The sequence below is a fragment of the Rhinolophus hipposideros genome, assembly GCF_964194185.1.
Source record: "Rhinolophus hipposideros genome assembly, chromosome: 23".
Classification (NCBI taxonomy): domain Eukaryota; kingdom Metazoa; phylum Chordata; class Mammalia; order Chiroptera; family Rhinolophidae; genus Rhinolophus; species Rhinolophus hipposideros.
In genome coordinates, this window is record NC_138069.1 from 22,577,788 (window position 1) to 22,601,383 (window position 23,596).

Genomic DNA, 23,596 nt, shown 5'->3' on the forward strand with positions numbered 1-23,596 from the left:
CGCATCATGGATGTCGAGCTCTCCTATTTCGTTTTGCTCGCCCTGGAATTCGAGACCCCAGACGAGGACCAGGATTCATGAACCGGTCGCAGGGGCCCGGGCAGGGGCCTCTGGCTCCCGATGCTGGCCGAGAGGTGGGTCCCGGGGCGGGTCGCTGCTTCCCCAGGCCGGGCGGGGACGCGCTGCCCGGCGGAGCTGGCGCCCCGCGCGCTGCCCCCGCCCTGCCTCCCCGTGGTCCACACCCCCTTTGGGCTCCTGAGCCGCTGGGCTGGAGTAGTTGAGGGTGCGTCCGAGCAGGCGCTGCCAGCCGCACTTCTGCCCCGGATTCGGGTCCGAGGGGCAGCAGGACCGGGGCGCCCGTGTCCTCTCCACCGCCTCTTCCTCCTTCCTCCTCTCACCTGCGCCTGTTAGTCCGCTAGCCTTCAAGGCCAGTGGCTACGGCCAAGGCTGAAAGGGGACAGCAGGGGGAGAGCGAGCACCTGAGGATACAGAACTGGCACTAGCCTGCCTTTTCACCCCTCAGGTGATGAGTGAGGTCGGAAGATCGGAAGATTTTAAAGGCAGCTGGGGCCTCCGTATTGAATGAAAGACCCAGTGCAGAGGCATCACCATGAACACGAGCAGTAAGTGGGTCCTCCTCTCCTTTGCCGTGGGAGCAGGGTGGGGGCGGGAGGTGCAGGAGGCTGCGCCACGCTGCCTGGAAGGAGGAAGGACGCCTGTCATCTGGGGGGGCACATGGCCCCCAGACTCCTTCTTCATCCTCTCTGCGCTTCCCCGCAGAGGAGTATGGGACCAGCTTTTCATAATAATTTTGCTAATGTTTTACCGGCAGCGCCACTTGCCTCTGCAAGGAAGGCTGCCTGTCTCCTTCTGGCAATGCCTGGGAAGGCCTGGGAAGCAGCTGTGTGGCCATTGTCTGACTGTGGGGGCTCCCAGGACACCTCTCTGCACACAGCTGGAAAGCCGTGGAGGGCTCCCCTTGTCCTGGAGCTGGGAGGAGCGGGGAGTCTGGTCCTCAGTGAGTGGCTGGGTGGGTGTGGGCAGGCAGTGGGATGGGAACCAGCAGTTTGATAAACAAATCATCACGAAGCCACCTTGGGTCTGGAAATTGTAAAATATCCTGTTCTGAGTGCCTGCAGCCCCATGGGCCCAGATCTAATTTCTCCACACAGCTATAGGCTGGTTAGCCATCCCCAGAAGGAGAGAAAAGAGACAAGCCTTTTGGCCAAGGTCTCTAACGTGCCAGAGGCAACAACTGCTTTGCAGAGCCAGGACCAGACATTTTGCTACTGGGCTGGGCCCCAGCTGTTGAGAAATGCAGTCAGGAATACAAGGAAGCCCCGTCCATTGCTCTCCAATGTAGTCCCTTTGACGGTGGGCACGTGCTGGGGCAAGTGGCCTGGGTGTCACCCTGGAAAGGAGCTCTGGGTCAAGTCACCCCCGCCCTCCTCCCTTGTCAGCTGAGTTTGTCTGGGTCATTCCAGCAGCAGGTGGGGTTATTGAACTGGGGAACCCCGAGGAACATTCACTTCCTTGGGTCTATGACTTTCCCATCAGCCTCCTCTCTGGATCCCAGATTGTTCCTCTGTAAAATAGGAGGGATTGAATCAGAGACTCTTCTGATCTAAGAATCGACAAGTTTCTTCTAAAAAAGCTAGAGCTGAGCAGCAAGGCTAGAAAAATCAGTACTTTCTGAGGCTATGTCCAGACCAAACCCACTATTTCCTCACCTTTCCTCCATTTCAAAGCTGCTGGCATGGAGGAAAGGAAAACAGAGCAAAAGCCACTGAGATAGAAATGAAATATATTTATTTACTATGCATTTGTATGACTCATCTCTCTGCTGCCTTCCTTTGTGTATTACATAGCTATGCTAAGCAAGCGAGGGAGGCTGGACTCCCTCTGCCTCTCACAGCCAAAGAATTTGCCACTTGATTTTGCCAGTCTGGAACGGTGCTTTGGCTTCTCACCAGGCTCAGGGAAAGAGCAAAATTCTGTAGCCCAGGTCACTTAGTGGCCCACATGTTTGTGTCTGGTGCTTTCAGACAAATAAAAATGTGAACGGCCTCTCACTTCTCTCTATCTCTAGGAAAAATTGCGTTTATCTGAGTCCTTTCTCACTAAATGACAAGAGAAAGATAGCTCATCTATTTTTCAAGCAACTAAGGAATAAGGAAACAAGCAACTGACCCTGCCCATTTCTTTTCTGGAATCATAAGGGACTCTTGTCCTGTTAGTAACACTGAGTTTTCTTGAAAGAAAAACCAGAGATTTTACTTGCTGTTTTTGTTTTTGTTTTTTTGTTAAGAAAAAAATGATCAATAGAGTTAAATACTGTAGAAGATGAGGACCAACAACGTCATTCCAGCCTCCTATACTTTTTCTAACCAGGGAGAGTCTGTTTATCTGCCAGGAGTGGTGGAAAAGAGAGTAGAATGATTGGGCAGACTTGGGGGCCCCATAAGAGGAAGTGCTTCTCTAAAGGGCTGCCTTGGGGAACACTGTAGAGAGACTTGCTCAGGGCGCAGGGGCTGGGCTCCACCGTCACTTAAATCACTTAGGCTCCTCCCAACCATGGGAGTCTACACATGGAGAGAGAAGAAATCAAACCTCATGGGAATGAAGGAGTGACAGGGTCATAAGGCATGAGGCCAGGGCGTTGGCAGGACGTCCCTGGGGTGACCTGATCTAAGCAAAAATGCTTTCCTCTTCACTTAATCCTCGTGTCTGCAATTGAACCTAAGAAACATTCTTACTCAGCTTTTCTTTCACTCCCTTTGATTGGGTCCCCATGCTCCACAGCCACTGTGCTAAGCACTTCCCCTGCACGCTCTCCCTACGCTCTCATGCCTAACCTGTGAAATGGGCATTATGCCTCCAATTGTACAGGTGAAGCCTTGTAGCTAATGTTCACTAACTTCTTCAAGTCATGGAGCTAATTGTTGGACTATACGAGGTTCGTGGCTGCATACCACGTTGAGAGTGTGCCATTCCTAATCCACGGTTGAAATGTCACCATTGAAGTGGGGGCAAAGCATGGGCTTGTTATTAAGTTCCTAATTCCTTCATCTGGAGACGGGGAGTGAGGGGCTGCAGTCGTGGGACAGTATGGAAGAGCTGATGGCGCTCGGGCCCTGGAACCAGGTGGGCCCCGGTTCTCGTCCTCCTTTTTTCACTTAATGGCTGCGTGGTCCTCAGCATGAGTATCTCATCTACAAAATGGCAACGAGGGGACCTCCCTCAGCATGGAATGGAGACACGTGTCAATGTGCTGTGTAAACTAGGGAGTGTGCTACCTCGGATGTAGCTGGCATCACATGGTAGGGATGTCATCATCATTGCTGTGCTCGTTTTGGCTGGTGTCATTGTTGACTTTATGACATTAGCAAGCAGGTCGCAACCTCTCGGATGTCACACTTGGTCATAAATTGAGAGGAATTCCAGAAGTGTGATTTTTGAGGATTAAGTGGGATTATGAGAGAATGCTTTGCAAACATATGTAAATGGTTTTTGTTAATAAGAAACACGTCTCAGATGGCAAAAACAAGGGCGTGTTCAGTCGGAGATGCCTCAGTGTGCATTTTAGTTTCATCAGACTCCTTGTTTCTGAAGTCTAGCCGAGCTTCAGGACACCACAAAGCAGAAATTGGAGAGAAAGGGGTAATTTGGGAGATGAGGGAGTGGGGGTGGTTCAGACCTGGCAGAACGTGACAGGTGGGGTCTGGCCCTCAGAGGCAATAAGGGAGAGGAAGGAGGGCTCCTTTAGAGAAAAGAGGACATCAAAGGCATGAGCAGGACACACAGAGTTCAGGAATCCTGAGCTAACACTGAGACGGTTCACTCCTGTGGGCGAAGAGCTTCAGGGGAAACTTGGCCTCTTTGGGGGTGGTCTACCATCCAGCCTTTCCTTCCCCTTGCCTACACCCAACTTAATTCCAAGGATCTATCATCTGTCTGCTGAGCTGCCGAGGCAGCCCCCTAACTGGCTCCCTCCATTCTCTCCCATCCACGCTCTGCATCACGCTTTGCTTAAAATGTGGATGCCACTGCTCTTAAAATGAGAGAGGAAGCCCCTCAGCAAGGCCTGCAGGAGCCCATGTGGCCTGGCTCGGCCTTACTCACAGCCCATCTCCTCCACACACAGTGCGCCATTCTCCATGTTCCCATCACACTGCCTCCTTCCATTCCCTCTAAGGGCCTTCCCTGCCAACTCTGCATGTGCTGTTCCTTGCTTTTAGAAAGCCCTCTCCAGCACCAGAGGGTCCAGCACCAGACCCTCTGCCCACCCCCATGCCCTTCACGCAGGCTGGCCTCCTCACCCTCAGGAGCTGCAGAAGCACTCTCGGCCCCCAGTCCAGCTGACACCCCCTGATGTGTGCTGTCCATGTGCCTTGGCCCTGTTCCCCCGCCCCCCGCCTTATCTCTGCCATCACACACTCATCCGTGAGGTTGATCACAGGCGAACGCAGGCAGGAAGGAGCTGACCCCAGACGTTCACTCTCACACAGTCAGAGCCATGACAATGCAACCACCTGATGTGCGTGTTCTTAGGCAACAATACGTTGTTGCTTGTTCCCTGTCAGTGTCTCCCATTCTCATATTGGTCCCGAGGTCTCCCAAGCCCTGGTCCAAAGCCAGGGCAGACTGGGTTGACCCAAGGATGCCAGAGGCCCTGAGCACCAGAGTCAGTTCTGCGCCCCATAAGCGCTGTGCGCCTCACTCGGGGCGGAGCTCCTGAAAGCTATGGCTTTCCTTGGCACAAAGCCCAGTGCTAGCTCATCCTTGAGGCTGGGGGCATCATGCTCCCCACGTACAGTGGTGCCAAGAGCCACCCTCCCTCATTTCATCGGCTTCTTCCTGCCCTCGGGCCCCTTCCTTGGTCTCTGTCACGGACTGGCCCGCCAACAATTTGCTGGTTTGGAGGAGACTTTGTTTTGTTGAAGAGAGCATTCAGGGGTCATTCATCCCCCACAAAGGTGGCATGGGGTAAGCAACCCCATACTTGGGTGGTAAGAACCTGAGCTTTGGGGGGTGGATTCCTGAGTTCAGACGCGAGCTCTGTGGTGTACTCTGTCTGTGCCCTTGAACAGGATAGATCACGTGTCTGAGCCTGAATTTTATCATGTACAAACTGTGAGCAGTGATGCCAGTGTGCAGGCTTGTTGGGAGGATTAAGTGAAATAACAGGAGAAACTCACTGGCATTGCATCGCAGTGGATGGAAAGGAACCTGAAGTTGAGTTGACAACTGAGTAGAGCAAAGTTCTGGAATGATTGGTATCATAAGAGCCAAACCCTCTGGTTGAAAATGAGCCTGTTTTTACTCATAGATACAGAGAACTAATGGTTGCCAAAGGGGAGAGGAATTAAGGGGCTGGGTGAAAAAGGCTAAGGGATTAAGAAATACAAATTGGTAGTTTCAAAATAGTCACAGGGATGTAAAGTACAGCATAGGGAATATAGTCAGTAATACTGTAACAACTGTCGTGTTTCCCCCAAAATAAGACCTAGCTGGACCATCAGCTCTAATGCATCTTTTGGAACAAAATTAATATAAGACTGGGTCTTATTTTACTATAAGACCCAGTCTTATATACTATACTATACTATAATGTAATACCAGGTCTTATATTAATTTTTGCTCCAAAAGATGCATTAGAGCTGATTGTCCGGCTAGGTCTTCTTTTCGGGGAAACACGGTATGTATAGTGCCAGGTGGGTACTAGACTAGTCAGGGGGATCACTGCATAAATTATATAAATGTCCAACCACTGTGCTGTACACTTGAGACTAACATAAAATAATATTGAAACTCAACTGTAACTGAAAAAATAAATAATTTTTTTAAAAAGAAAACAAAGCTGCCACTGAGAAGTTCCAAAAAAAAGTAAGAAAAACTAATCAGAAACAGTCTCAGAGACATAGAGGAAAAACAGGGTTGCTAGATGGTGGGGGGGGGTGGAGATGAGGGGGAAGGTGAGGGGATTAGAAAGCACAGTCGGTAACCACAAGATTGCCACGAGGAAACGAAAGTCAATCTGGGGAATGTAATCAATAATGTTGTAAAGATTTGGTAGGGTATCCGATGGACACTTGTCTCCTTAGGGAGACCACCTCAGGGATGATGTAGATGCCTGATCACTTCACTGTACACCTGAGGCTGAAGCTGAACAATAATGAATGCCAACTATAATTTTATACATATATGTATATATGTATATTATATATGTGTATACTTACAAGAAGCGGAGTACAGCATTAGGAATAGAGACAGCAGAAATGTAATGGCTGTGTGCGATGTCAGAGAGGTAGTAAATGGGGGGAGGGGGTTTATCACTCTGTGAGGGATATAAATGATAAATGTCTATTACATTGTTTTGTACACCTGAAACTAATATAAATAAATAAATAAATAAATAAATAAATAAATAAATAAATAAATAAATAATAGCTCAAGTAGAAGCAGGTTAGGTTATGATCCTTAGGTATTTTAAAAAACTCTTGTGACGATTGCTTACATTTGATCCTATTTATAAGTAGTCTAATTACAGTGTCTTTGTAATTGCTAATAAATTCACTGAAATAACCCAGGAAAAAAAAAAACAACAAGAAAGAAAATGAGCCTGTTTTGCTGGTATTGTAGCCAGCACTGGGTTCTGCGCATGGGTAAGCCATAGCTTTCAGGAAGCCTTCAGGAAGATGGTGAACCTGCTGGTGTTTATGACATGGGTCAAAAGGTGAGAGACAATTGCCCTAGTTCAGAAAACGTCTCAAGGCCAGGGTTTTGATGGTTGTAAGAATAGAAATAAGGGGAAAGATCCTTTAGAAAATGAAGTACATGATCTAGCACCTGGTTGCGTTATAGGGTAAAGGAGAGGAGGAGTCTATCCGTTAGCGTCCTGGCAGACGGGCAATTTGCGGGGAGTTAAATAAAAGGAGTGTGCCAGAAAGGTGTAGAGAAACAAACAAGGAGACGCCAGGATGGCCCAGCACTAGGAGACTAGTAACGATGCCTCCAGGCCTGCTGGGGCAAAAAAAAATAAATAAATAAGGAACCCAGAGACCCAGTAAGCTGTAGAGTAAGGACTGCCTGATGGAAGCCATGGCTCGTGGTTCCAGAAAGGCAACCAGCTCACCTGGCAAAACCCCAAGAAAGGAACCAGGGGATTAAATACCCTGACCTCTCTCTACTCCCTCCCCGGGATCTCCCATAATGCTCCCCATTGGCCCAGTGCAACCAAGCGCCAGAGAGCAAGGAAGGCAGTTCATGGACCTATCCTGGTCAGTCTCCCAGGAAACACTGCAGGGTAGAGAAGCGGAGCAGAGTGGATCTGGAGAGGCTGGGAGTTCAGAACGAAAACACCCAGCAAGAGGAGCATGACGACCTTCTCTGCTAACGTCATTGCCCCGTACACAAGCACAGTAGGATGCCTCCTAAAGAAATTCTAATTTGAAAAATAGAGAAAATAGAGATGATTGTATACTTCATAAGGATAGAGATTTTAAAACAACAACAACAACAACAACAACTGTTTCCCAAATGAAGGAAGCAGTTTCTGACAAATGGTTACTTGAGGTTAAGGGGGGTTAGAGGAATAATGGAAGGAACAATTTAAAAACCATATGACAATATAATGACTATAACACATTTCTGCAAATCACAATGTGATTTCAAGAGTACTTGTATTGCATAAAGGAAGTGATATCAATTCTGAACTCCAACTTTCCTATCTGGCAAAAGCTTTATCTCGCTGGAGATAACATCTGCTGTGGTGAATGGTCGATAATTGGCTGAGACCCAACATTAGCCAGATACTATTGTGAAAGAACAGAAAACAACCAGAAGTGTGTGAGCACCTTTTACTTTGTGGGTATTTCACCAATTAAATTGTTCTCCTGTAGTTCTTAGGGGTACAGAATGGAACCAAAGAGCTGGATTCCAATTCCAGCCCCGCCCTTTACTTGCTGTGTGTCCTTGGGCCAGTCACTTAGCTTCTCTGTGCCTCAGCTCCTCCTCTCAAATGATAATCACAGGCAGTATAATAATAGCGCCTCTCTCACAGAGTTGTGATAAAGAATAAGTAAGTTAATAGTTGAATAGTTGACATTTGCCTATAACAAGTGTCTATAAAACTAATAAAAATTGTGTAGATTCGTTTGCTAGAGCTGCCATAACAAAGTATGGCAAACTAGGGAGCTTGAACAATAGAAATGTATTGCCTCACAGTTCTGGAAACTAAAAGTCCAAAAACAAGGTTTTGGCAGGATTGGTTCCCTCTAAGTGCCATGAAGAAATGAGAGACTGAGTTGACCCAAGGATGCCAGAGGCCCTGAGCACCAGAGTCAGTTCTGCGCCCCATAAGCGCTGTGCGCCTCACTCGGGGTGGAGCTCCCAGAGCTCCTGAAAGCTATGGCTTTCCTTGGCACAATGCCCAGCGCTAGCTCATCCTTGAGGCTGGGGGCATCATGCACACCACATACAGTGGTGCCAAGAGCCACCCCCCCTCATTTCATCGGCTTCTTCCTGTCCTCGGGCCCCTTCCTTGGTCTTCTCCCTGTATCTCTTCACATTATCTTCCCTCTATGCATGTCTCTGTCCAAATTTCCCCTCTTGATAAGGACACCAGTCATATTGGATGAGAGCCCACCTCATGGCCTTGTTTTAACTTGCTGACCTCTGTGAAGACCATATTTCCAAGGTCACATGCTGGGGTACGGGGGGTTAGGACTCCAACATATAAATTGGGACGGACACAATCAATCCATAACATAGGGTTTGTTAAGTGACATCCCCTCCCCAAGGAGAAGACTTCCCTATGGATTGGTTTCCCCCAAACATCACACACTCTCCAGGGCTAGTGGAGGGTGCTGAGAGTTGATTATTAAACACGCATGTCACAAAGGTTATCTGCCTAATCTTGATGTCTAAACCCCAGTGTCACCGCCTGTGACCAGGGGAGATGGAGCCCCTCGCTGAGAACCTGAAGGGAAGAGTTTATACATAGGAGGTCCTCCAGTCGTCCCGTCGGTCTGTCTGCAGAAAACACACTCCCCACCCAACCCTCCATTCAGGTTGTTAGGCATAACTGTCACATTTCAGTAATGTAACAGAATTTACAGTCATGGTATTGGTTGTCGATCTGCTTAGTTCCTGGGAATGTCCAACATGGGGAAGAAGAATTGGATTGTTTATTTGTCCACTTAACAAATATTTACTGGCCAAAAACTGCACTCAGCCTGATCCTGGGCGCACAGCAGTAAATATAACAGACATAGATGGCCCTTGCCTTCATGGATCAAACAGGCCCAGCAAAATGGGCCGGCTGGTGGCCAGCACCATAGGACATGTTTTATCTGCCCTACACAAGGTTTTCAATGAATTTGAATTATTTACCAACATTGAGAAATTAGGAAATCAAAACTGGGATTTAATGCTTCTCTTTAAAAAACAAACAAAAACAAAAAAACTACAAGATCTTGCATGCCTGGTCCTACTTTCTTATGTGGCAACAGTCAGTAGGATTGCCTGCCGACAGTGGGCATGGACTGGTCTCCGGTGTGCCATGGTTGCCACCACTTCCCATTAAGGTGCACAGGGGCAGCTTAATATTTTTATGTTACCTTCCTATGGTAAGCATTTGAACTTTTAAACCCCTGTCTAGTAGATGATCGATATAACATCAAACATGGAGAAGTGTATTTTCACACAGAGATCTGGAAACTGCAGCATACCTGTTAATTATCATGCAAGGAAGTCCTGTCTAGAGCTAGCAATTGATTAACACTGCCATGCTATTCAAGTCCTCTTGAAGTGAGCAACACTCTACTGCTTGTCCTTATTTCCCCAGCTGAGTCATTCCCAGAAGGGAGATATCATATCCTGTTGGATACAGTTGGGCAAACAATGGCCCACCCCCATCTCCTAGAGGTCAGTTTTGTTGCCAGGGGAACGTAGTAATGGGGGGTGAGACACAGACCAAAGAAAGGAAATTCTGGATAGCTAATTCTGGTTCTGGGCACCTTTCCAGTCCGAAGGAAGGTACCCTGGGAGGCTAAACTATTCCAGAGATTGTTCTAGCATGGGGGCATGCCTGGCCCAGTAGAGGATATCTGGTCAGCAGCATGAGCTCCATAACAGTAAGGTCAGTTTATACACCCCCCCAGCTAAGGAGTGATTACTGAAAGACCATACATTTGACTACATATGGCTACTCAAGACCTCTCCTCTGTCCATACGGGGTTCTCCTGCTTGAGAAAGACACGTGAGAACATGGGTCAGGCCAATATCATTTCTTCAGTTGAGGGCAAATTCTCTTCATTCCTCTGGAAGAATTCAGGGTAGCAAATAATTCATGGAAAGCAAACCACAAAGTGCCTAGCACATAGTAGGTGCTCAAATATATTTGATAATTTATTCACAAAAAGCTCACTGTCTTACTCTTTATGATAAAGACCTCTCTGCTGAGCTCCAGGGTCATCTTTCTATCTGCTAAGTTGCCTGTCGGAATATTCCAAGGCATTTAAAATTCAACCTAAAATTTAATAAACTTATTCTCTTTAAAGAGAATAAAGGAAAAATACAGCTTCAACTTTCTGCTTCCAGCTGATTGCTAAAATCTCCATCTATGCAGTCACCTAATTAGTAATTAGACGGTAGTCTCTGTCTGCGTTTCCCTTTCCATCACTCTCCCATAAGTCTGTGTCCACCGCTGGCCATTCATACCTCCCAAGCATGACTTGAACTCTTCCTCTCCTCACCTGCCACGATTTCCCTACGTCTGCGACTTCAGGCATGGCAGTCATTGGAGTAAAAGGTTGGGGGAGGGGTAGGCTGCTCTCAAGTTCAGTGGGAAGCAGTACAGCCACGTAGGCCGCTGGGCAATGTGATTCCAGGTTGCACAGACAAGAAGAGGTCGTGGCACCGCTCTGCAGGACCCTGATTAGGCGTGTCTGAAGCTTTGTGCTCAGGGTGGACAGTGATCGAGTGGAGCTTGCTCAGGAAAGAGCAGCCAGAATGCTGGAAGGACTTGAACATGCCAGGGAGAGGGCATTGAAGGAGCAGTAGGGAGATGCCAGTGTCAGCCCCACATGTGGGTTTTGTGTTCCCCTGAGAGCATGAGTGATCCCTTGGCCATTTCATACGATGCTAGTCTCTAACGTCTTTTCTAAGTGCATCCAGGCCCACAAGGGGTCCAGACAGGCTCCACTTTGCCTTCCTGTTGCTCCCAGTGCTGTGGTTACTGCTATGTGCTCCTGTGACAGCCCTACCCCCTCTCCTGGCAGAATTCCACTCTTTACTGCCTGTATCATTTCCAAAGCTTCTTCCTCGCATCTGCTTAATTTTGTGCAAAGCACAGGTCTTTCTTCATGGGCTGTTATCTCTTGCCCTCACCAGCACCAGCAGGGCCAATGAAACGACTGCGTTACAAGCGTCTAATGACACAGTTGATCTATTTTAAGCAGCTGAAGCACCCTCCACCAAGTGCCAATCTTCCCACAGCAGGCTGCTCTCAGCATGTAGGAGCAGGGGCAGCCGGAGGCCTAGTCCTGCTTTTTGAAATCTGGAGAAACAGCCCAGGGATCCGGACCCTGCCTGTCCAAGGACAATCTAAGACAACCATAAAATTAGATATTTTCACAGCCTGCATGTATTGTTCTGGAAGGAAAATTGCCTGCAATGCCAGGATTATATGGCACAGGAACCACAAGTGACCATAAGTCCCTCTTTGGAAAGGCAGAGACAGAGCCTGGGCCCGTTACACGCAGCTGCCTACATGTGGGAGGGAGCATTTTAAGAACCAAGGGAAGCCCAACCCCCATCCCAGATGCCTTAGCCTCAGATCAATTTGTTTCTGCTCCTAATCAAGAGACATTCTTTTCTAACTATAGGCTATCTGAGTCTAAATGTTTTACACATATTATTTTTTAATCCTGGCTCCCAGGACCTTGCCTGCATTCTGTATCTGAGGAAGGTCCCCGTGTTATATTGACTCGCACCGTCCTGCACAGAACTTGCCAGTTTTAGCCAGTAGCGTGGTTTCTTCATTTCTGTATCTCATACCCTTTGACTGTAAGCCACGTGATGGCTCTGTGACAGGCCTGTCTGTTTGTTCACTGCTGAGCCCTCCGAAAACATTGCAGCGTGTGACACAGTGATGACCAATCGCTGAGGACAGGTCACGTGTGTTGAGCATTTACCGTGTCCCAGGCGCGTGCGAGCCCTTCACAGACATAAACTCACTGGACCCTCCCCAAAGTCCTAGGAGGGAGACACTAATATTACCTCCATTTTACAAAAGGGGAAACTGAGGCTCAGAGAAGCGGTCGTTGGTCCCAAATCTCACATTTAATAAGTAATGGAACCTTGAATGCATATGTGAACGGGTGAATTTAACGGGGAGTATTTACACCTCCATTTTGCATAAAAGGGAAATGAGTTTGAAAGGTGAAGCCAACTGGCCACGGTTGTACGAGCTAGGAAGTAGTGGGACAGATGGTTGAGCCTGTGTCCATCGACTCTGAGGCTTCCTTTCACTCCTACCTGCTTCCTCTTTTTCACTGTCTCCCCATTTTACTGTGACGAAGGTCATGGGAGTTAGGGGGACGTGTGGGTTGGGGTGGGTGATCTTCTAGTCTCCTGTTGGCTGTCCCAGCACTGCTCTCCCATTCATGGGGGCAAAGACAAATCCCTGTGCTGTGTACGGCAACGTGCCAGGCACTGTGAGATCGGAGACGCACAGGACAGGGAGCATGAGCTCAGACTGCCTCCTTCCAGCATCTCCGAGGCATGGACACAAGTATGTGTGACTGAAATACGGGGGCAGCCATCATGGTGTTGGACGGGAAAGGAAGAGGGAAGAGGAAGACAGGCCAAATTCCTCGGGAAGACCTAGGGAATATATGTGGAGAAGACCTTGAGACATGCATAAACTTTTGTTAGGTAGAGTAGAAGGGAAGGACAGAGCATTACAGATGGGCTTATTCACTCATTCTCCCAGGCAGGCATTCCACAGACCCTTGTTGCACAACTTCTACATCCTGGGCTCTTGGCTCGGGTGGAGGGCAAAATAAATAGATGCAGAGTGTTTGGGGAACTGTCAGGAAGTCCAGCTTGTCTCCACTCTCTAGAGTATGAGTAGGTGGACAGTGAGGAAATAAGGCTGGGCAGTGGGTGAGTATCAGATCTTTGAGAGTTTTAAATGCCAGGCTAGAGAGTATTTGTTACAGTCTATGGCCAATGAGAGGTTTTGAGCTGAGCAGTGACCCGACCAGATCTGTGCATTATTTAGGCCGATCTCCCCGGCAACACATACCTGATGGATTGGAGAGCCCAGAGGCAGCGAGAGGCAGGCTACGTGCCGCGGTGCAGGTGTGAGTGGAAGAGACGGGAAGGCGTGGGGTGCAGAGAGGATGGATGGCAGTGGTGCTGCAGCCCACTGTGCATTACTGGCAGCATTGCTGCTCTTATGCCCACGGGTGGACCTGTTATCTGATTCGGATTTCTGAGACTGTGCGAACTGATACTTTGAAAACTAGGTTACGGACCAAATCGAGACGCCTAGGTAGTGCATTTGATAAGCACTGCAGCTATGGAGTCAGACTGCCTGGGTTCAAATTCCAGCTTGGCCACTTACTAGCTCCGCAGCCTTCAGTGACTTGATTTACCCCCAAAGCTTCAATTTCCTCTCAAGATGGGGCTATTAGGGGAGCACTGAGTGAGGGAATGGACATAAATGCTTAGCACAGTGCCTGGCACATGCAAAACACTCAACAATGATTAGCAGTGGTAAAGTAATGAAATACAGTTGAATGTGTTGGGAAAATCTCCTTGAAAGATACAAGTTAATTAACACATTGATTGTTAAGATACGGTCACCTCTTAATCATTCCGTTGGGAGCAGGGAACAGAGCTATGTACCGATAACCCCCCGGACTTTTGTTTAGCTAACATTTAGGGGGTGCTTATTATACATCAGACTATATTCTGGACTTTCCATGAATTGTCTCTTTTGATCCCGGGCATGAGTCAGAGGTGAAATTAATGTTGTAGAGGACATTCCTAATTCAGTAGGGAGCATGTCATACTAGACCAGGGTTGACTTTTTCTGCAAAGGGTCACGTAGTAAATATTTTGAGATTTCTAAGCCATGCGGACTCCATAGCATGCAAGCAGCCCTAGAGAGTGTGTCATGAATTGGATGAGGCTACAGTCCAAACAAAATGTACTTACACAAATAAAGGTGGAAAGTGATTTGGCCCATGGGCCTGAGTTTGTTAACCTCTCTACTAGATGACCTCTAAGACCTCTCCCAACTTTGACATTCCAATCCAAAATGATGACACAGAAATGCTTCATCCTTCTTATTTAGTTCATCTTTGTAACTACAAGGGGAGTTGACCTCAAATATGATAGAGAAGATGCACTGAAAAGATAGACATAGAAAGGAGTGTACAAAGCTGTCTGTTCTCTGTGTTGCCTTCATATTCAGCACACCCCATAATTCACACGCTGGTATTATTGACTCTTCTCAAGTGGCCACTAAACGCCAGGCTGCTCGGCCTGCCCTGGGATCTGTTCAGTAGACAGCTCTTGGGCTGCAGGGAATGATACGCAGGCCAGAGATTCTACCAATTGGGAACATACAGAATTCCAGGCCTGTGCTTCAAGTTCCAGAGCAAAGTCTCCTCCTGCTTAGCACCCCATTCACATTTCCTACTCAAAGCCCACATTCCCTTGTAATGAAAGACAGCAGTCATACTGCCTGTCCAGCATGTGTTATCCCTCCTTCTGATTCTTTTGCAAGAGCTAACCACCCCCCTTCCATGTAATACTAATGAGCTGTCAATTGTGGTGTTTTCTGCCTCCCAGGAAGGGGGGGTGGATGTGGCCTAGACTAGCCAATCAGAGTGTCCTATCTACCTTAGCCACGTGGATTTGTTCATCAGTGGACACTAGATCCAAGGGAGGCCAGCCAGAGTATTTCCTGAAATTGGATAGGGAGATATTGGGAAGGAGAAGGATTCATTCAATTGAGGTTGCTGAACTGTGAAGATCACTAGTGACCACTCTTGTCTAATATGTGAGAAGAAGCTGTCTGAAAACAGAGAAAGTCAGAGCTCTGACCATATAGGAAAGCCCCTGCATCCAGCCCGACCTGAAGCCAGGGCTACCCGCCACACCACACCCCCAGATCTCCCAGTTGCAAGAAGCAAAAAATTTCCATTTTGCCTAAACTAGTTTCAGTTGGATTCTAAGGTACTTACATATTTGTAACCATTCTTCCCATTGGCGATTACCTCCTACAGTTACCCCCATTTATCAAAATCCTGGACATCTTTAGGCTAAAAGCTCCTCCATTCTAGCTCTCGAAGTGATTTTATTCCTTCTTCTGAAGTCCCTGGCCCTTGGTTTGAAACATTCTTATGCTTACAGGTCATTTGCTCTAGTCCACATGGTTTATTCATGTGCATTTCCGCGCACTCCTCTTAGATTATAAGTTCCTGGAGGACAGGAACCATGTGTCTATAGGGTATACTGTATTTGCTCCCCAACTGCAAGCCACAGACCACTGGGGAGCCAGCAGAGTATTGCTGGAGCTTACGAATCCATGTGGGCACCAAACTTCAAATGCATAATACCCGTATTCTGTCAAATTCATGCGTTTGAGAAAATTCAATATGGCAAAAAGCTACCATTACTATTACTTAAATATAATACTAATATAGAGAGGTTAACAAATATTTCTGATATTAAAAAGGAGTCCTCCAATGATCTGAATGTAGCTACATGGATATATACATATGTAAAAATTTGAGCTTTACCCTTAAGATCTGTGCACTTGACTCTATGCAAGTTATGCCACAATACAAAGTAAAAACTAAAATAAAAATAAAGGAGTCCTCATACTCGACAAACCTGTTCATCACTAGTCAGTACACAAACATTAATTTGAAATAGATCATAGCTTAAATAAACTAAAGCTAAAACTACACAGCTTCTAGAAGAAAATACAGGAGACTATCTTATGATCTTGAGGGAGGAGATGACTTTTTGAAAACTTAGAACACTTCCTAGAACACTTAAAGCAGCAAAAATGGGCAAGTAACTCTATCAGACACTTCACAAAAGAACATATAAGAATGGTCAGTAAGTATGCAAAAAAGTGCTCAATGTCATTAGTCATCAGGGAAATGCAAATTAAAACCACCTCTTACACCCACCAAAATGGCTAAAATTCCTCAGACAATGTGGAGGGAATGTAAAATGACACAACTTTGGAAAGCTCTCATAAAAACTCAACACACACCTACCTACCCATGATCCAGCAATTCTACTCCTTGGTATTTACCCATGAGATATGAAAACATATACCTGAACGGGGTAGGGGGGGCAAAAAATGTATACAAGTGGACACTTTGGTCAGCGTTGCTCCAGCAGTAGTTTGCCGTAATCAGAAGTGTCTGGACGCTGATGGTAACCACTTTGAGCACCTCTTGTCATTGCAGAAGTCAAACGTGACTGTTATTCATCTTTTATTATCGGAATATATTGAGTATTACAATTTTAATACAGTTTTCCTTTCTTAAAATGTGTATACATTTTTTTTTGGCACCCTCTGTATCTGCAAAAAGATTTGTGCGTGAATGTTCCTGGCAGCTTAATGCATAACCTCCCAAGCTGGAAACAACCCAGATATTCATTCATAGACATATAGATAAACAAATAGTGGTACATTTATACAATGGAATACTGCTCAGCAAAAAAAAACGAACCAACTGTTGATACAAGGCATTTCATGAATGACTCTCAGAAGCATGCTGAGCGAAAGAAGCCACCCATAAAAGAGCCCATGCTGTATGATTCCATTGTATGAAGGTCAAGAACAGGCAAAACTAATCTATGTGGATGGAAGTCATAACAGAGTTTGCCTCTGGTTGGGAGGAGCAGTGATTGATTGCAAAAGATGGCAGCAAATTGTCTGGAATGATGGAAATGTACCCCATCTTGATTGAAATGCTGTTTACATGAGTTGGTATATGTGTCAAAATCATTGTATTTAAGATCTATATATTTCATTATTTGTAAATTATAGATATATATATATATATATACACACATACCGTGTTTCCCCGAAAATAAGACCTAGCTGGACAATCAGCTCTAATGTGTCTTTTGGAGCAAAAGTTAATACAAGACCCAGTATTATATTATATTTATTATATTATATTAATTATATTATATTTATTATATTATTTATGTTATGTTATGTTATGTTTTATAGACCTGGCCTTATATCATAGTAAAATAACATAGGGTCTTATATTAATTTTTGCTCCAAAAGACGCACTAGAGCTGATTATCCGGCTAGGTCGTATTTTCAGGGAAACACGGTATATATATGAGAGAAAGAGAGAGAGAGAGAACAGAGAGACCCTTTAGAAGATGCCTAGGCCTAGGAACAGAACTGACTCAGAATCTCAGCTCTCCTATTAACTCCGTCACATCTGCAGAGTTAACTCTGTAGTATCTCCATTGATTCAACGGGCCCATCCTATCAGCCTTGCTTACCTAGAGGGCTGTTTTCCACTATAACAACACCTGGGAGAGTGCTTGCTACACTTTTTAGCATTGTACATTTCAAGAGCCTCCTCTCCAACTTCTTTTGTTCACTCTGTCCAAGGCCCTGACGCTGCAGCAACACCCGCCGCCTTGAACTCGCTGTCCACTTTACAGCTCCAGGCCCCTTGCACATGCTGTTTTCCCACCTGCATTGTTCTTGCCCCTAGGCTAACATGGCTGGCTTCCCTGACTCTTTGCAGTTTCAGCTGAAATGTTTTACTTTCAGATTGCCTTTTCCCACCCCTCACTCTGTTCCTTCATTCTATTTGTCACAGTTTGTAAATATCTATTTATTTGTTTATTTACTTACTGTGTATCTTTCCCATGGAATTGTAAATGCCAAAGGACAGAAAACATGCTTGTTTTATTTACCAGTGTACCTGCAGTCCTTAGCACATAGAAATTACCCAGTAAATATTGACAAATAAATAACCACACCAACAAACATGAGCTTTAGTGCATGGACTTCCTTATCTGTTGGTGCTGACTTGGTACTTTCTGCTTGGCACCAGGTCTTCCCTAGGGCTTGGTGGGTGACAGGAGAGTGACAGCAGGATGATGCTGGTGTCGCTGTAGTGTGCTCACTCAGGAAAAGCTTTTTGTGTCAAGGGCCTCAGGGAAACCTCAGGATACCTTGTCTTTAGAAAGGCTGGGACACTTTCTATGTATAGCTATGCTTCATGGTCCCTCTGTCGGGCTGTACATCTATCTCCGGGATGCGAAGAATCGAAAGCACAAACAGGGTATCCAACATGCAGGAGCTGTCCTCCATCTCTAGGGCCCTCCACACCCCATGCCCAGCGCTCAAGAGCATGTGGAATGAATGCCTGTGTCCATATCCATCTTATTGGGCACTTTGCAGACCTCTGGCTCATCGTGGGGGCTTTCAGCCCCAATCCCCTCCCTCTCTCTCCATCTAATAATCAAACCACCTTCTTTTTTGCGTTTTTCTGGATCGGAATGCCATTGCCCACACCGAGGCCGTTTCTCTCCTTGGAGTCAGGCCCAGGCCAAGCAGCTGCTCACGAGCCCAGGGCACCCGGCATCACCCACCGCTAATCCACCTACAGGAACACGCTGAAACCTTCTGTTTTACAACTGGAATGTTTTGGCTGACACGGATTATTTTGGCTTCCAGGACATCAGTGCTGTGGGGAAATGCTCTGGGCCAGTAGCAAAGTCCACTGGAGGGTATGAACTTAGGGAATGCTCTGGTGAAAATGGTAAAGGGCTTTAAAACAGGGGAGAGGCGTACCCCTTCCCCCGCCTACTTCCTCCCTAGCCAAAATTCTGCTTTCTCTCTGCCTTGCTGTCTCCCTTGAAATCCGTATTCTTTTCAACAGATAATGTCAATAAGCCCTTTATGTGAGTGGGATTTGGGGCTTCTCTGTTTCTCATCTGAGAATCCGTCCTGTGCCAATGAGTTTGGCCTCTGGCCCACATGTTAATTATTGTACCCGAGCTCCTGGAGTCGGCTGGGGACAGAATGCCTCTTTGGCTAGAAGAGAGGTATTCTGGTAGGATTTTTTTTTTTTTGAAGTATTAATCTAGCTTAGAGAGGCTGAGAGTGAAAATGCTTGTATGCTTCACTGCTGTTTGCTCCTTCTTGTCTGGGCTCCATACTTAACCGGGGTTTGGGAATCACATGTTAATGAATCTCTTGGGATTTCTTGAACATATATTGGCAGTAATCATTTTTTGCTGACATTAGTGCCAGGAAATGAAAACAATATTTTAGGATGCAGAATGCTGGGAAGGAAGTCTTGTGGTGTGTTTCTGTGTGTGCACACGCACAGCAAAGAAAGCTCGCTGAACCAGGTGTCAAAAGGCAGGTGCTGGAGTCTGGGCACATGGCTTCAGTTCCCTAAGCCTCAGTGTTTTCATCTATAAAACAGGAAGCATGATCCTCATCTTGCCGGACTCATATGGTTCGTGACGATCAAACGAGGTAATGAATGAGAAAGCCTTTGAGTTAGGCTCTGCTTTGCTGCTTATTAAGTCGATGCCTTCCTATCCTGGCTGTTCTTTGAAAGAGAAGCCAGAATATCCTTGAATTGGTTTTTTGTTGCTTTTGGTTTGCTGGCTATTTCTTTTCATCATTAGAATGTAATATAATTCTGCACAGAAATTGTGCACAAGGCCAATCCTGCTTTATGTGGGTTATAGGTAAATGGGGCAAGGGAGAGTCCGTTCATTATAAGTTTAGTGTCTTTATGTACAATTGTCCTAATTTCCAATATTTTACCCCATTGTTAGGCTATGCGTTCATCCATGCATTTCAGTATCTCATTCAGAAACTGTGGTGTCTGTAATTAAATGATGATTTTAAAAAAGAGACGGAGGACAGTGGCCATAGGATAGAGGCTTTGCTCTTTTCTTTGTGTCTGGAAGTGCAGTCAGCAACCCAGACCCAAAAGAAAGGATCCTTTCATCGTGCCCATCAGAGCAGGTGACTCGTTTTGGCTGACAGGCCCACAATTTCACCCTTCAGCTCCTTTTACAATTCCCAGGTGAATATGCCTGTCACCAAGATCCACGCAGCTCTCGTTTGGGAAGGACATCCTGCATCCAGCTCGGCAGGCCTCACTTTGTACAACTCCCCTCTCTCAATGCCCTGACACTTCTCAGCTGCTCCTTAGTTCCTACCGGTGGCTAACCTGACAAAGGCAGTGAGGCATGAGCAGCCCAAACTTCTTCCTGCCGAAAGCCATCTGCCTCAAGATGCATTTTCCAGGACGTGTAACACATCTGCACATGGAAGGACCTCTGGCATGTCTGTTTTGGAGTGAGAGTCTCCCATGTTAGTAAGAAGGAGCAGGATGTGTTTGAGGGAATGGACAAAAAGCCAGTGAGGCTGCTATCTACTGCCGGAAGGGACATAGGTCTGGGATGAAATTGGGGAGGCTGGCCGGGCGCAGGCCATGCAGCGCCTCAGAGACCATGGCAAGAAGTCTGGCTTTGTCCCAAGAGCACAGTGAAACCACTGAACGGTGTTAAATGCGGCTGGAGGAGGTAGGATCAGGGTTAAGCATCACTGGATTTGCATTTTGAAAGCATCACTCTGGCAACTGTGTAGAAAATGAGGGAGAAAAGGAGGCCAGTTAGGACGTGTTGGGATCCTCCATGCAGGAGATATGGGGCTGAGGCGAGAGTGGATGGTACAAGGCATCTTCTATTCCAAAGGCATTGCATGGTCTTGATTCCTTGGCAGCTTTTATACCCTTTATACTATTTAAAATATTGATTTGGCATCTATAGTAGGGCTACCATTACACAATACCACAGACTGGGTGGCTTACACAACAGCAATGTATTTTATGATAGTTCTAGAGGCTAGAAGTCTGAGATAAGGTGTCAGCGGGTTGGTGTCTCCTTGGCTTGTCGATGGCCGTCTTCGCCTTGTGTCTTCACGTGGCCTTCCCTTTGATTGTCTGTGTCTTGATCTCCTCTTCTTATAAGGACACCAGTTATATGGGATTGGAATTCACCCCAGTGACCTCATTTTTAACTTAATCATTTCTTTAAAGACCCTATCTCCAAATACAGTCACATTCTGATTGCCAACATATGTTTTTCTTGGATTCCCTATAAAGGGTATTTAGATAACTGTAAGAGTTTCTGTTATTTGTTATTGTCCATCTCACACACACACACACAGTAACCACATTATGTATAGGAAAAGTTGCATAACCATTTGATGGATGTCATTTGGGTTTTGTTTGGTCTGCCACCAGAATGTTGAACTTGACTGTTGTGATTTCTAGTACAGCATGGTTTAGCCACTGAAATTTCCTATACTGGTGATTTCTTGGGAACAAGTCTATTGCATATGCCTTCCTTCTGGACTCAAGAAATATCTCTTGTAGGAAACAGCTGTCAAGTTTATCCTGACCAAAAACTTAACTCGTCATCTCATCATCCCATGGTTGTGTCTAAATGTTTGTTGAGTTGCCCACAAGAATACTCCAGGGTGTACAGACATGGTTAGCATCCCTCCTCAAGCAATTTACAATCTGCTAGGGAAACAAAGGAAGCAGAGAAGTGACGGTATTATACGGTAGGCACGTCCTAGGTCCACAGCTTCAGAAATGTAGTCCCCAGACCAACCAGCACTATTAGCATCGCCTGGAAATTCAGCCCTACCCCGACCTACTGAATCAGAAACCCTGGAAGTAGGAATCGGCAATCTGTGTTTTGACAAGACACCCAGGAATTCCGATGCATGCTCAAGTTTGAGAAACACTGCTTAATGATAAGAAGTATGCGCCATGAGGTTTTACAGAAAGAAAGCTCATATTTGGAGGGGAGTGAGGGGAGAATCTGGAAATACTTCTAGACGTATGTTGCATATGAGATAGGCCTTGAGGAGTGGGTTGGACTCTGATATTTATATGTAGATGATCGTATTTACTACAATTACCATCTGCATGTTTATGTATTTATGTTACAAAAGTAATTAACAGCCTGGACTCTTACTCGAAAGATCTGCTAGCTGTCCCTTCCTTGCATTTTAACTGGCTCACTATGAATTGTGGCTTCCACCAACATATGCTCAGCTCTAGAACTGGTAATTATGACTGAAGGCGTTTTGTGAGAGGATAGTTGCCATTCAAAACATGGCTTGAATTGGAGGTGGAGATTCTGCCTCTATAACCTGAGACAAAATCAGGCCAAAGCATCGCTGAATCTAATGGTGGGTAGGATCATCTAGTCTCATAACCCTGCTGTATAACCTCTGAGCTGACCTTCAAAGCTGGGTGGCATCACGACACTCAGCATAGACACACACTTCTGCTAGCCCAGTGAGTAATTCTGGAGTGAGCAGGAGTGGGCAAACTATGTCTCAAAGGCCAGTTCCGCCTCACTGCCTATCTTCGTTTCAAAGTTTTATTGACAACAGCCACGGCCATTCATTTACATATTGTCTATGGCTGTGTTTGTACTACAATAGTACAAACTTTCAATCCCCACCTTAAGACTTTGTATTTGTAAGAACTTTTAAATTGCAAGTGACCACAACTCAGTTCAAACTGGCTCAAGGTAAGCAGGAATGTACTGGATCCTGGGCCTTTGAAGTCAAAGGAAGGTCTGGGTGGAGTAGACCTTCCACCCAGACCTTCCCTCGAGATCCAGTGGACTGTCTTCTCCACGTCTGCTGCTCCAGTCGTGTTACCTCCTGCTGCTGAGCTCTCTCCCGGCTCACTTAGTCTGATTAACTCTCCTGCCTCACTGCCCGTTTCCATTTCATTCCACCTAGCCCACTCGGCTAAGTTCAGATCTTTTTTCTGGTGCAGTGGGTCCTGCAGCCATAACATAAACACTAGACTTGGCACCAGAAATCCTGGGTTCTAGTCCTCACTGTGCTATTGAATACAAAAACATGAGAGAAGATGTCAAGACACTGAAAATCAAAAAGCCCTCAAGAAATATAAGGGATTGCTTTTACTCTCTTAGAATTCAAGCATATTTAAGCTGGCTAAGACACGAAAATTCATCTTATCTTGGTAGTCTGAGTGACAAAATGATCCATTAATGTGTTTTATTTGACTCACATGTGTTCTTTTATTATTTGTTTAATATTTGAGCCAAGCTATAAACACCGGGAGATTTTACTTTAAAATCCAGATTTCTGGTTTCACTGAGCTCATGACCCCACATGGCAGGAGTCAGCTGAAACCAAGTAAGGGCCATGCCTCTTTAGCCACATCTCCCACTCCCTTTATCTTCCCCCAGCCCACTCACTCATGTGCATGACCCACCTACCCCTTTAAGCACCGAGTTTGTGCTCCCTCATTTAATGCAGTTATCCATCCGTTTCCAAAAGATCTGATTCCTATCTGGTGAGCCTGCTGACCACGCAGCCCCAGCCAGATTCCCACAGTGGGAAGCTCACTACCTAGAAAGGCAGCCCATTTCATCTCTGGGCAGCTCTGACTGTTGGGAAAGTTTTCCCTATAGAATCCATCCTCCTTAGCAT

General features: G+C 46.2%; 1 protein-coding gene across 1 annotated transcript in view; it reads left to right on the forward strand.

Annotated features, from left to right (window-relative positions):
* Positions 1-238: 238 nt before the first annotated feature.
* ABLIM3 (actin binding LIM protein family member 3) overlaps positions 239-23,596 on the forward strand; it is a 103,541-nt gene continuing 80,183 nt past the window's right edge. Inside the window, 1 exon segment of the mRNA XM_081034965.1 lies at positions 239-623. Within this exon segment, the coding sequence (XP_080891091.1) occupies positions 611-623 (13 nt within the window). The 5' untranslated portion in view covers positions 239-610.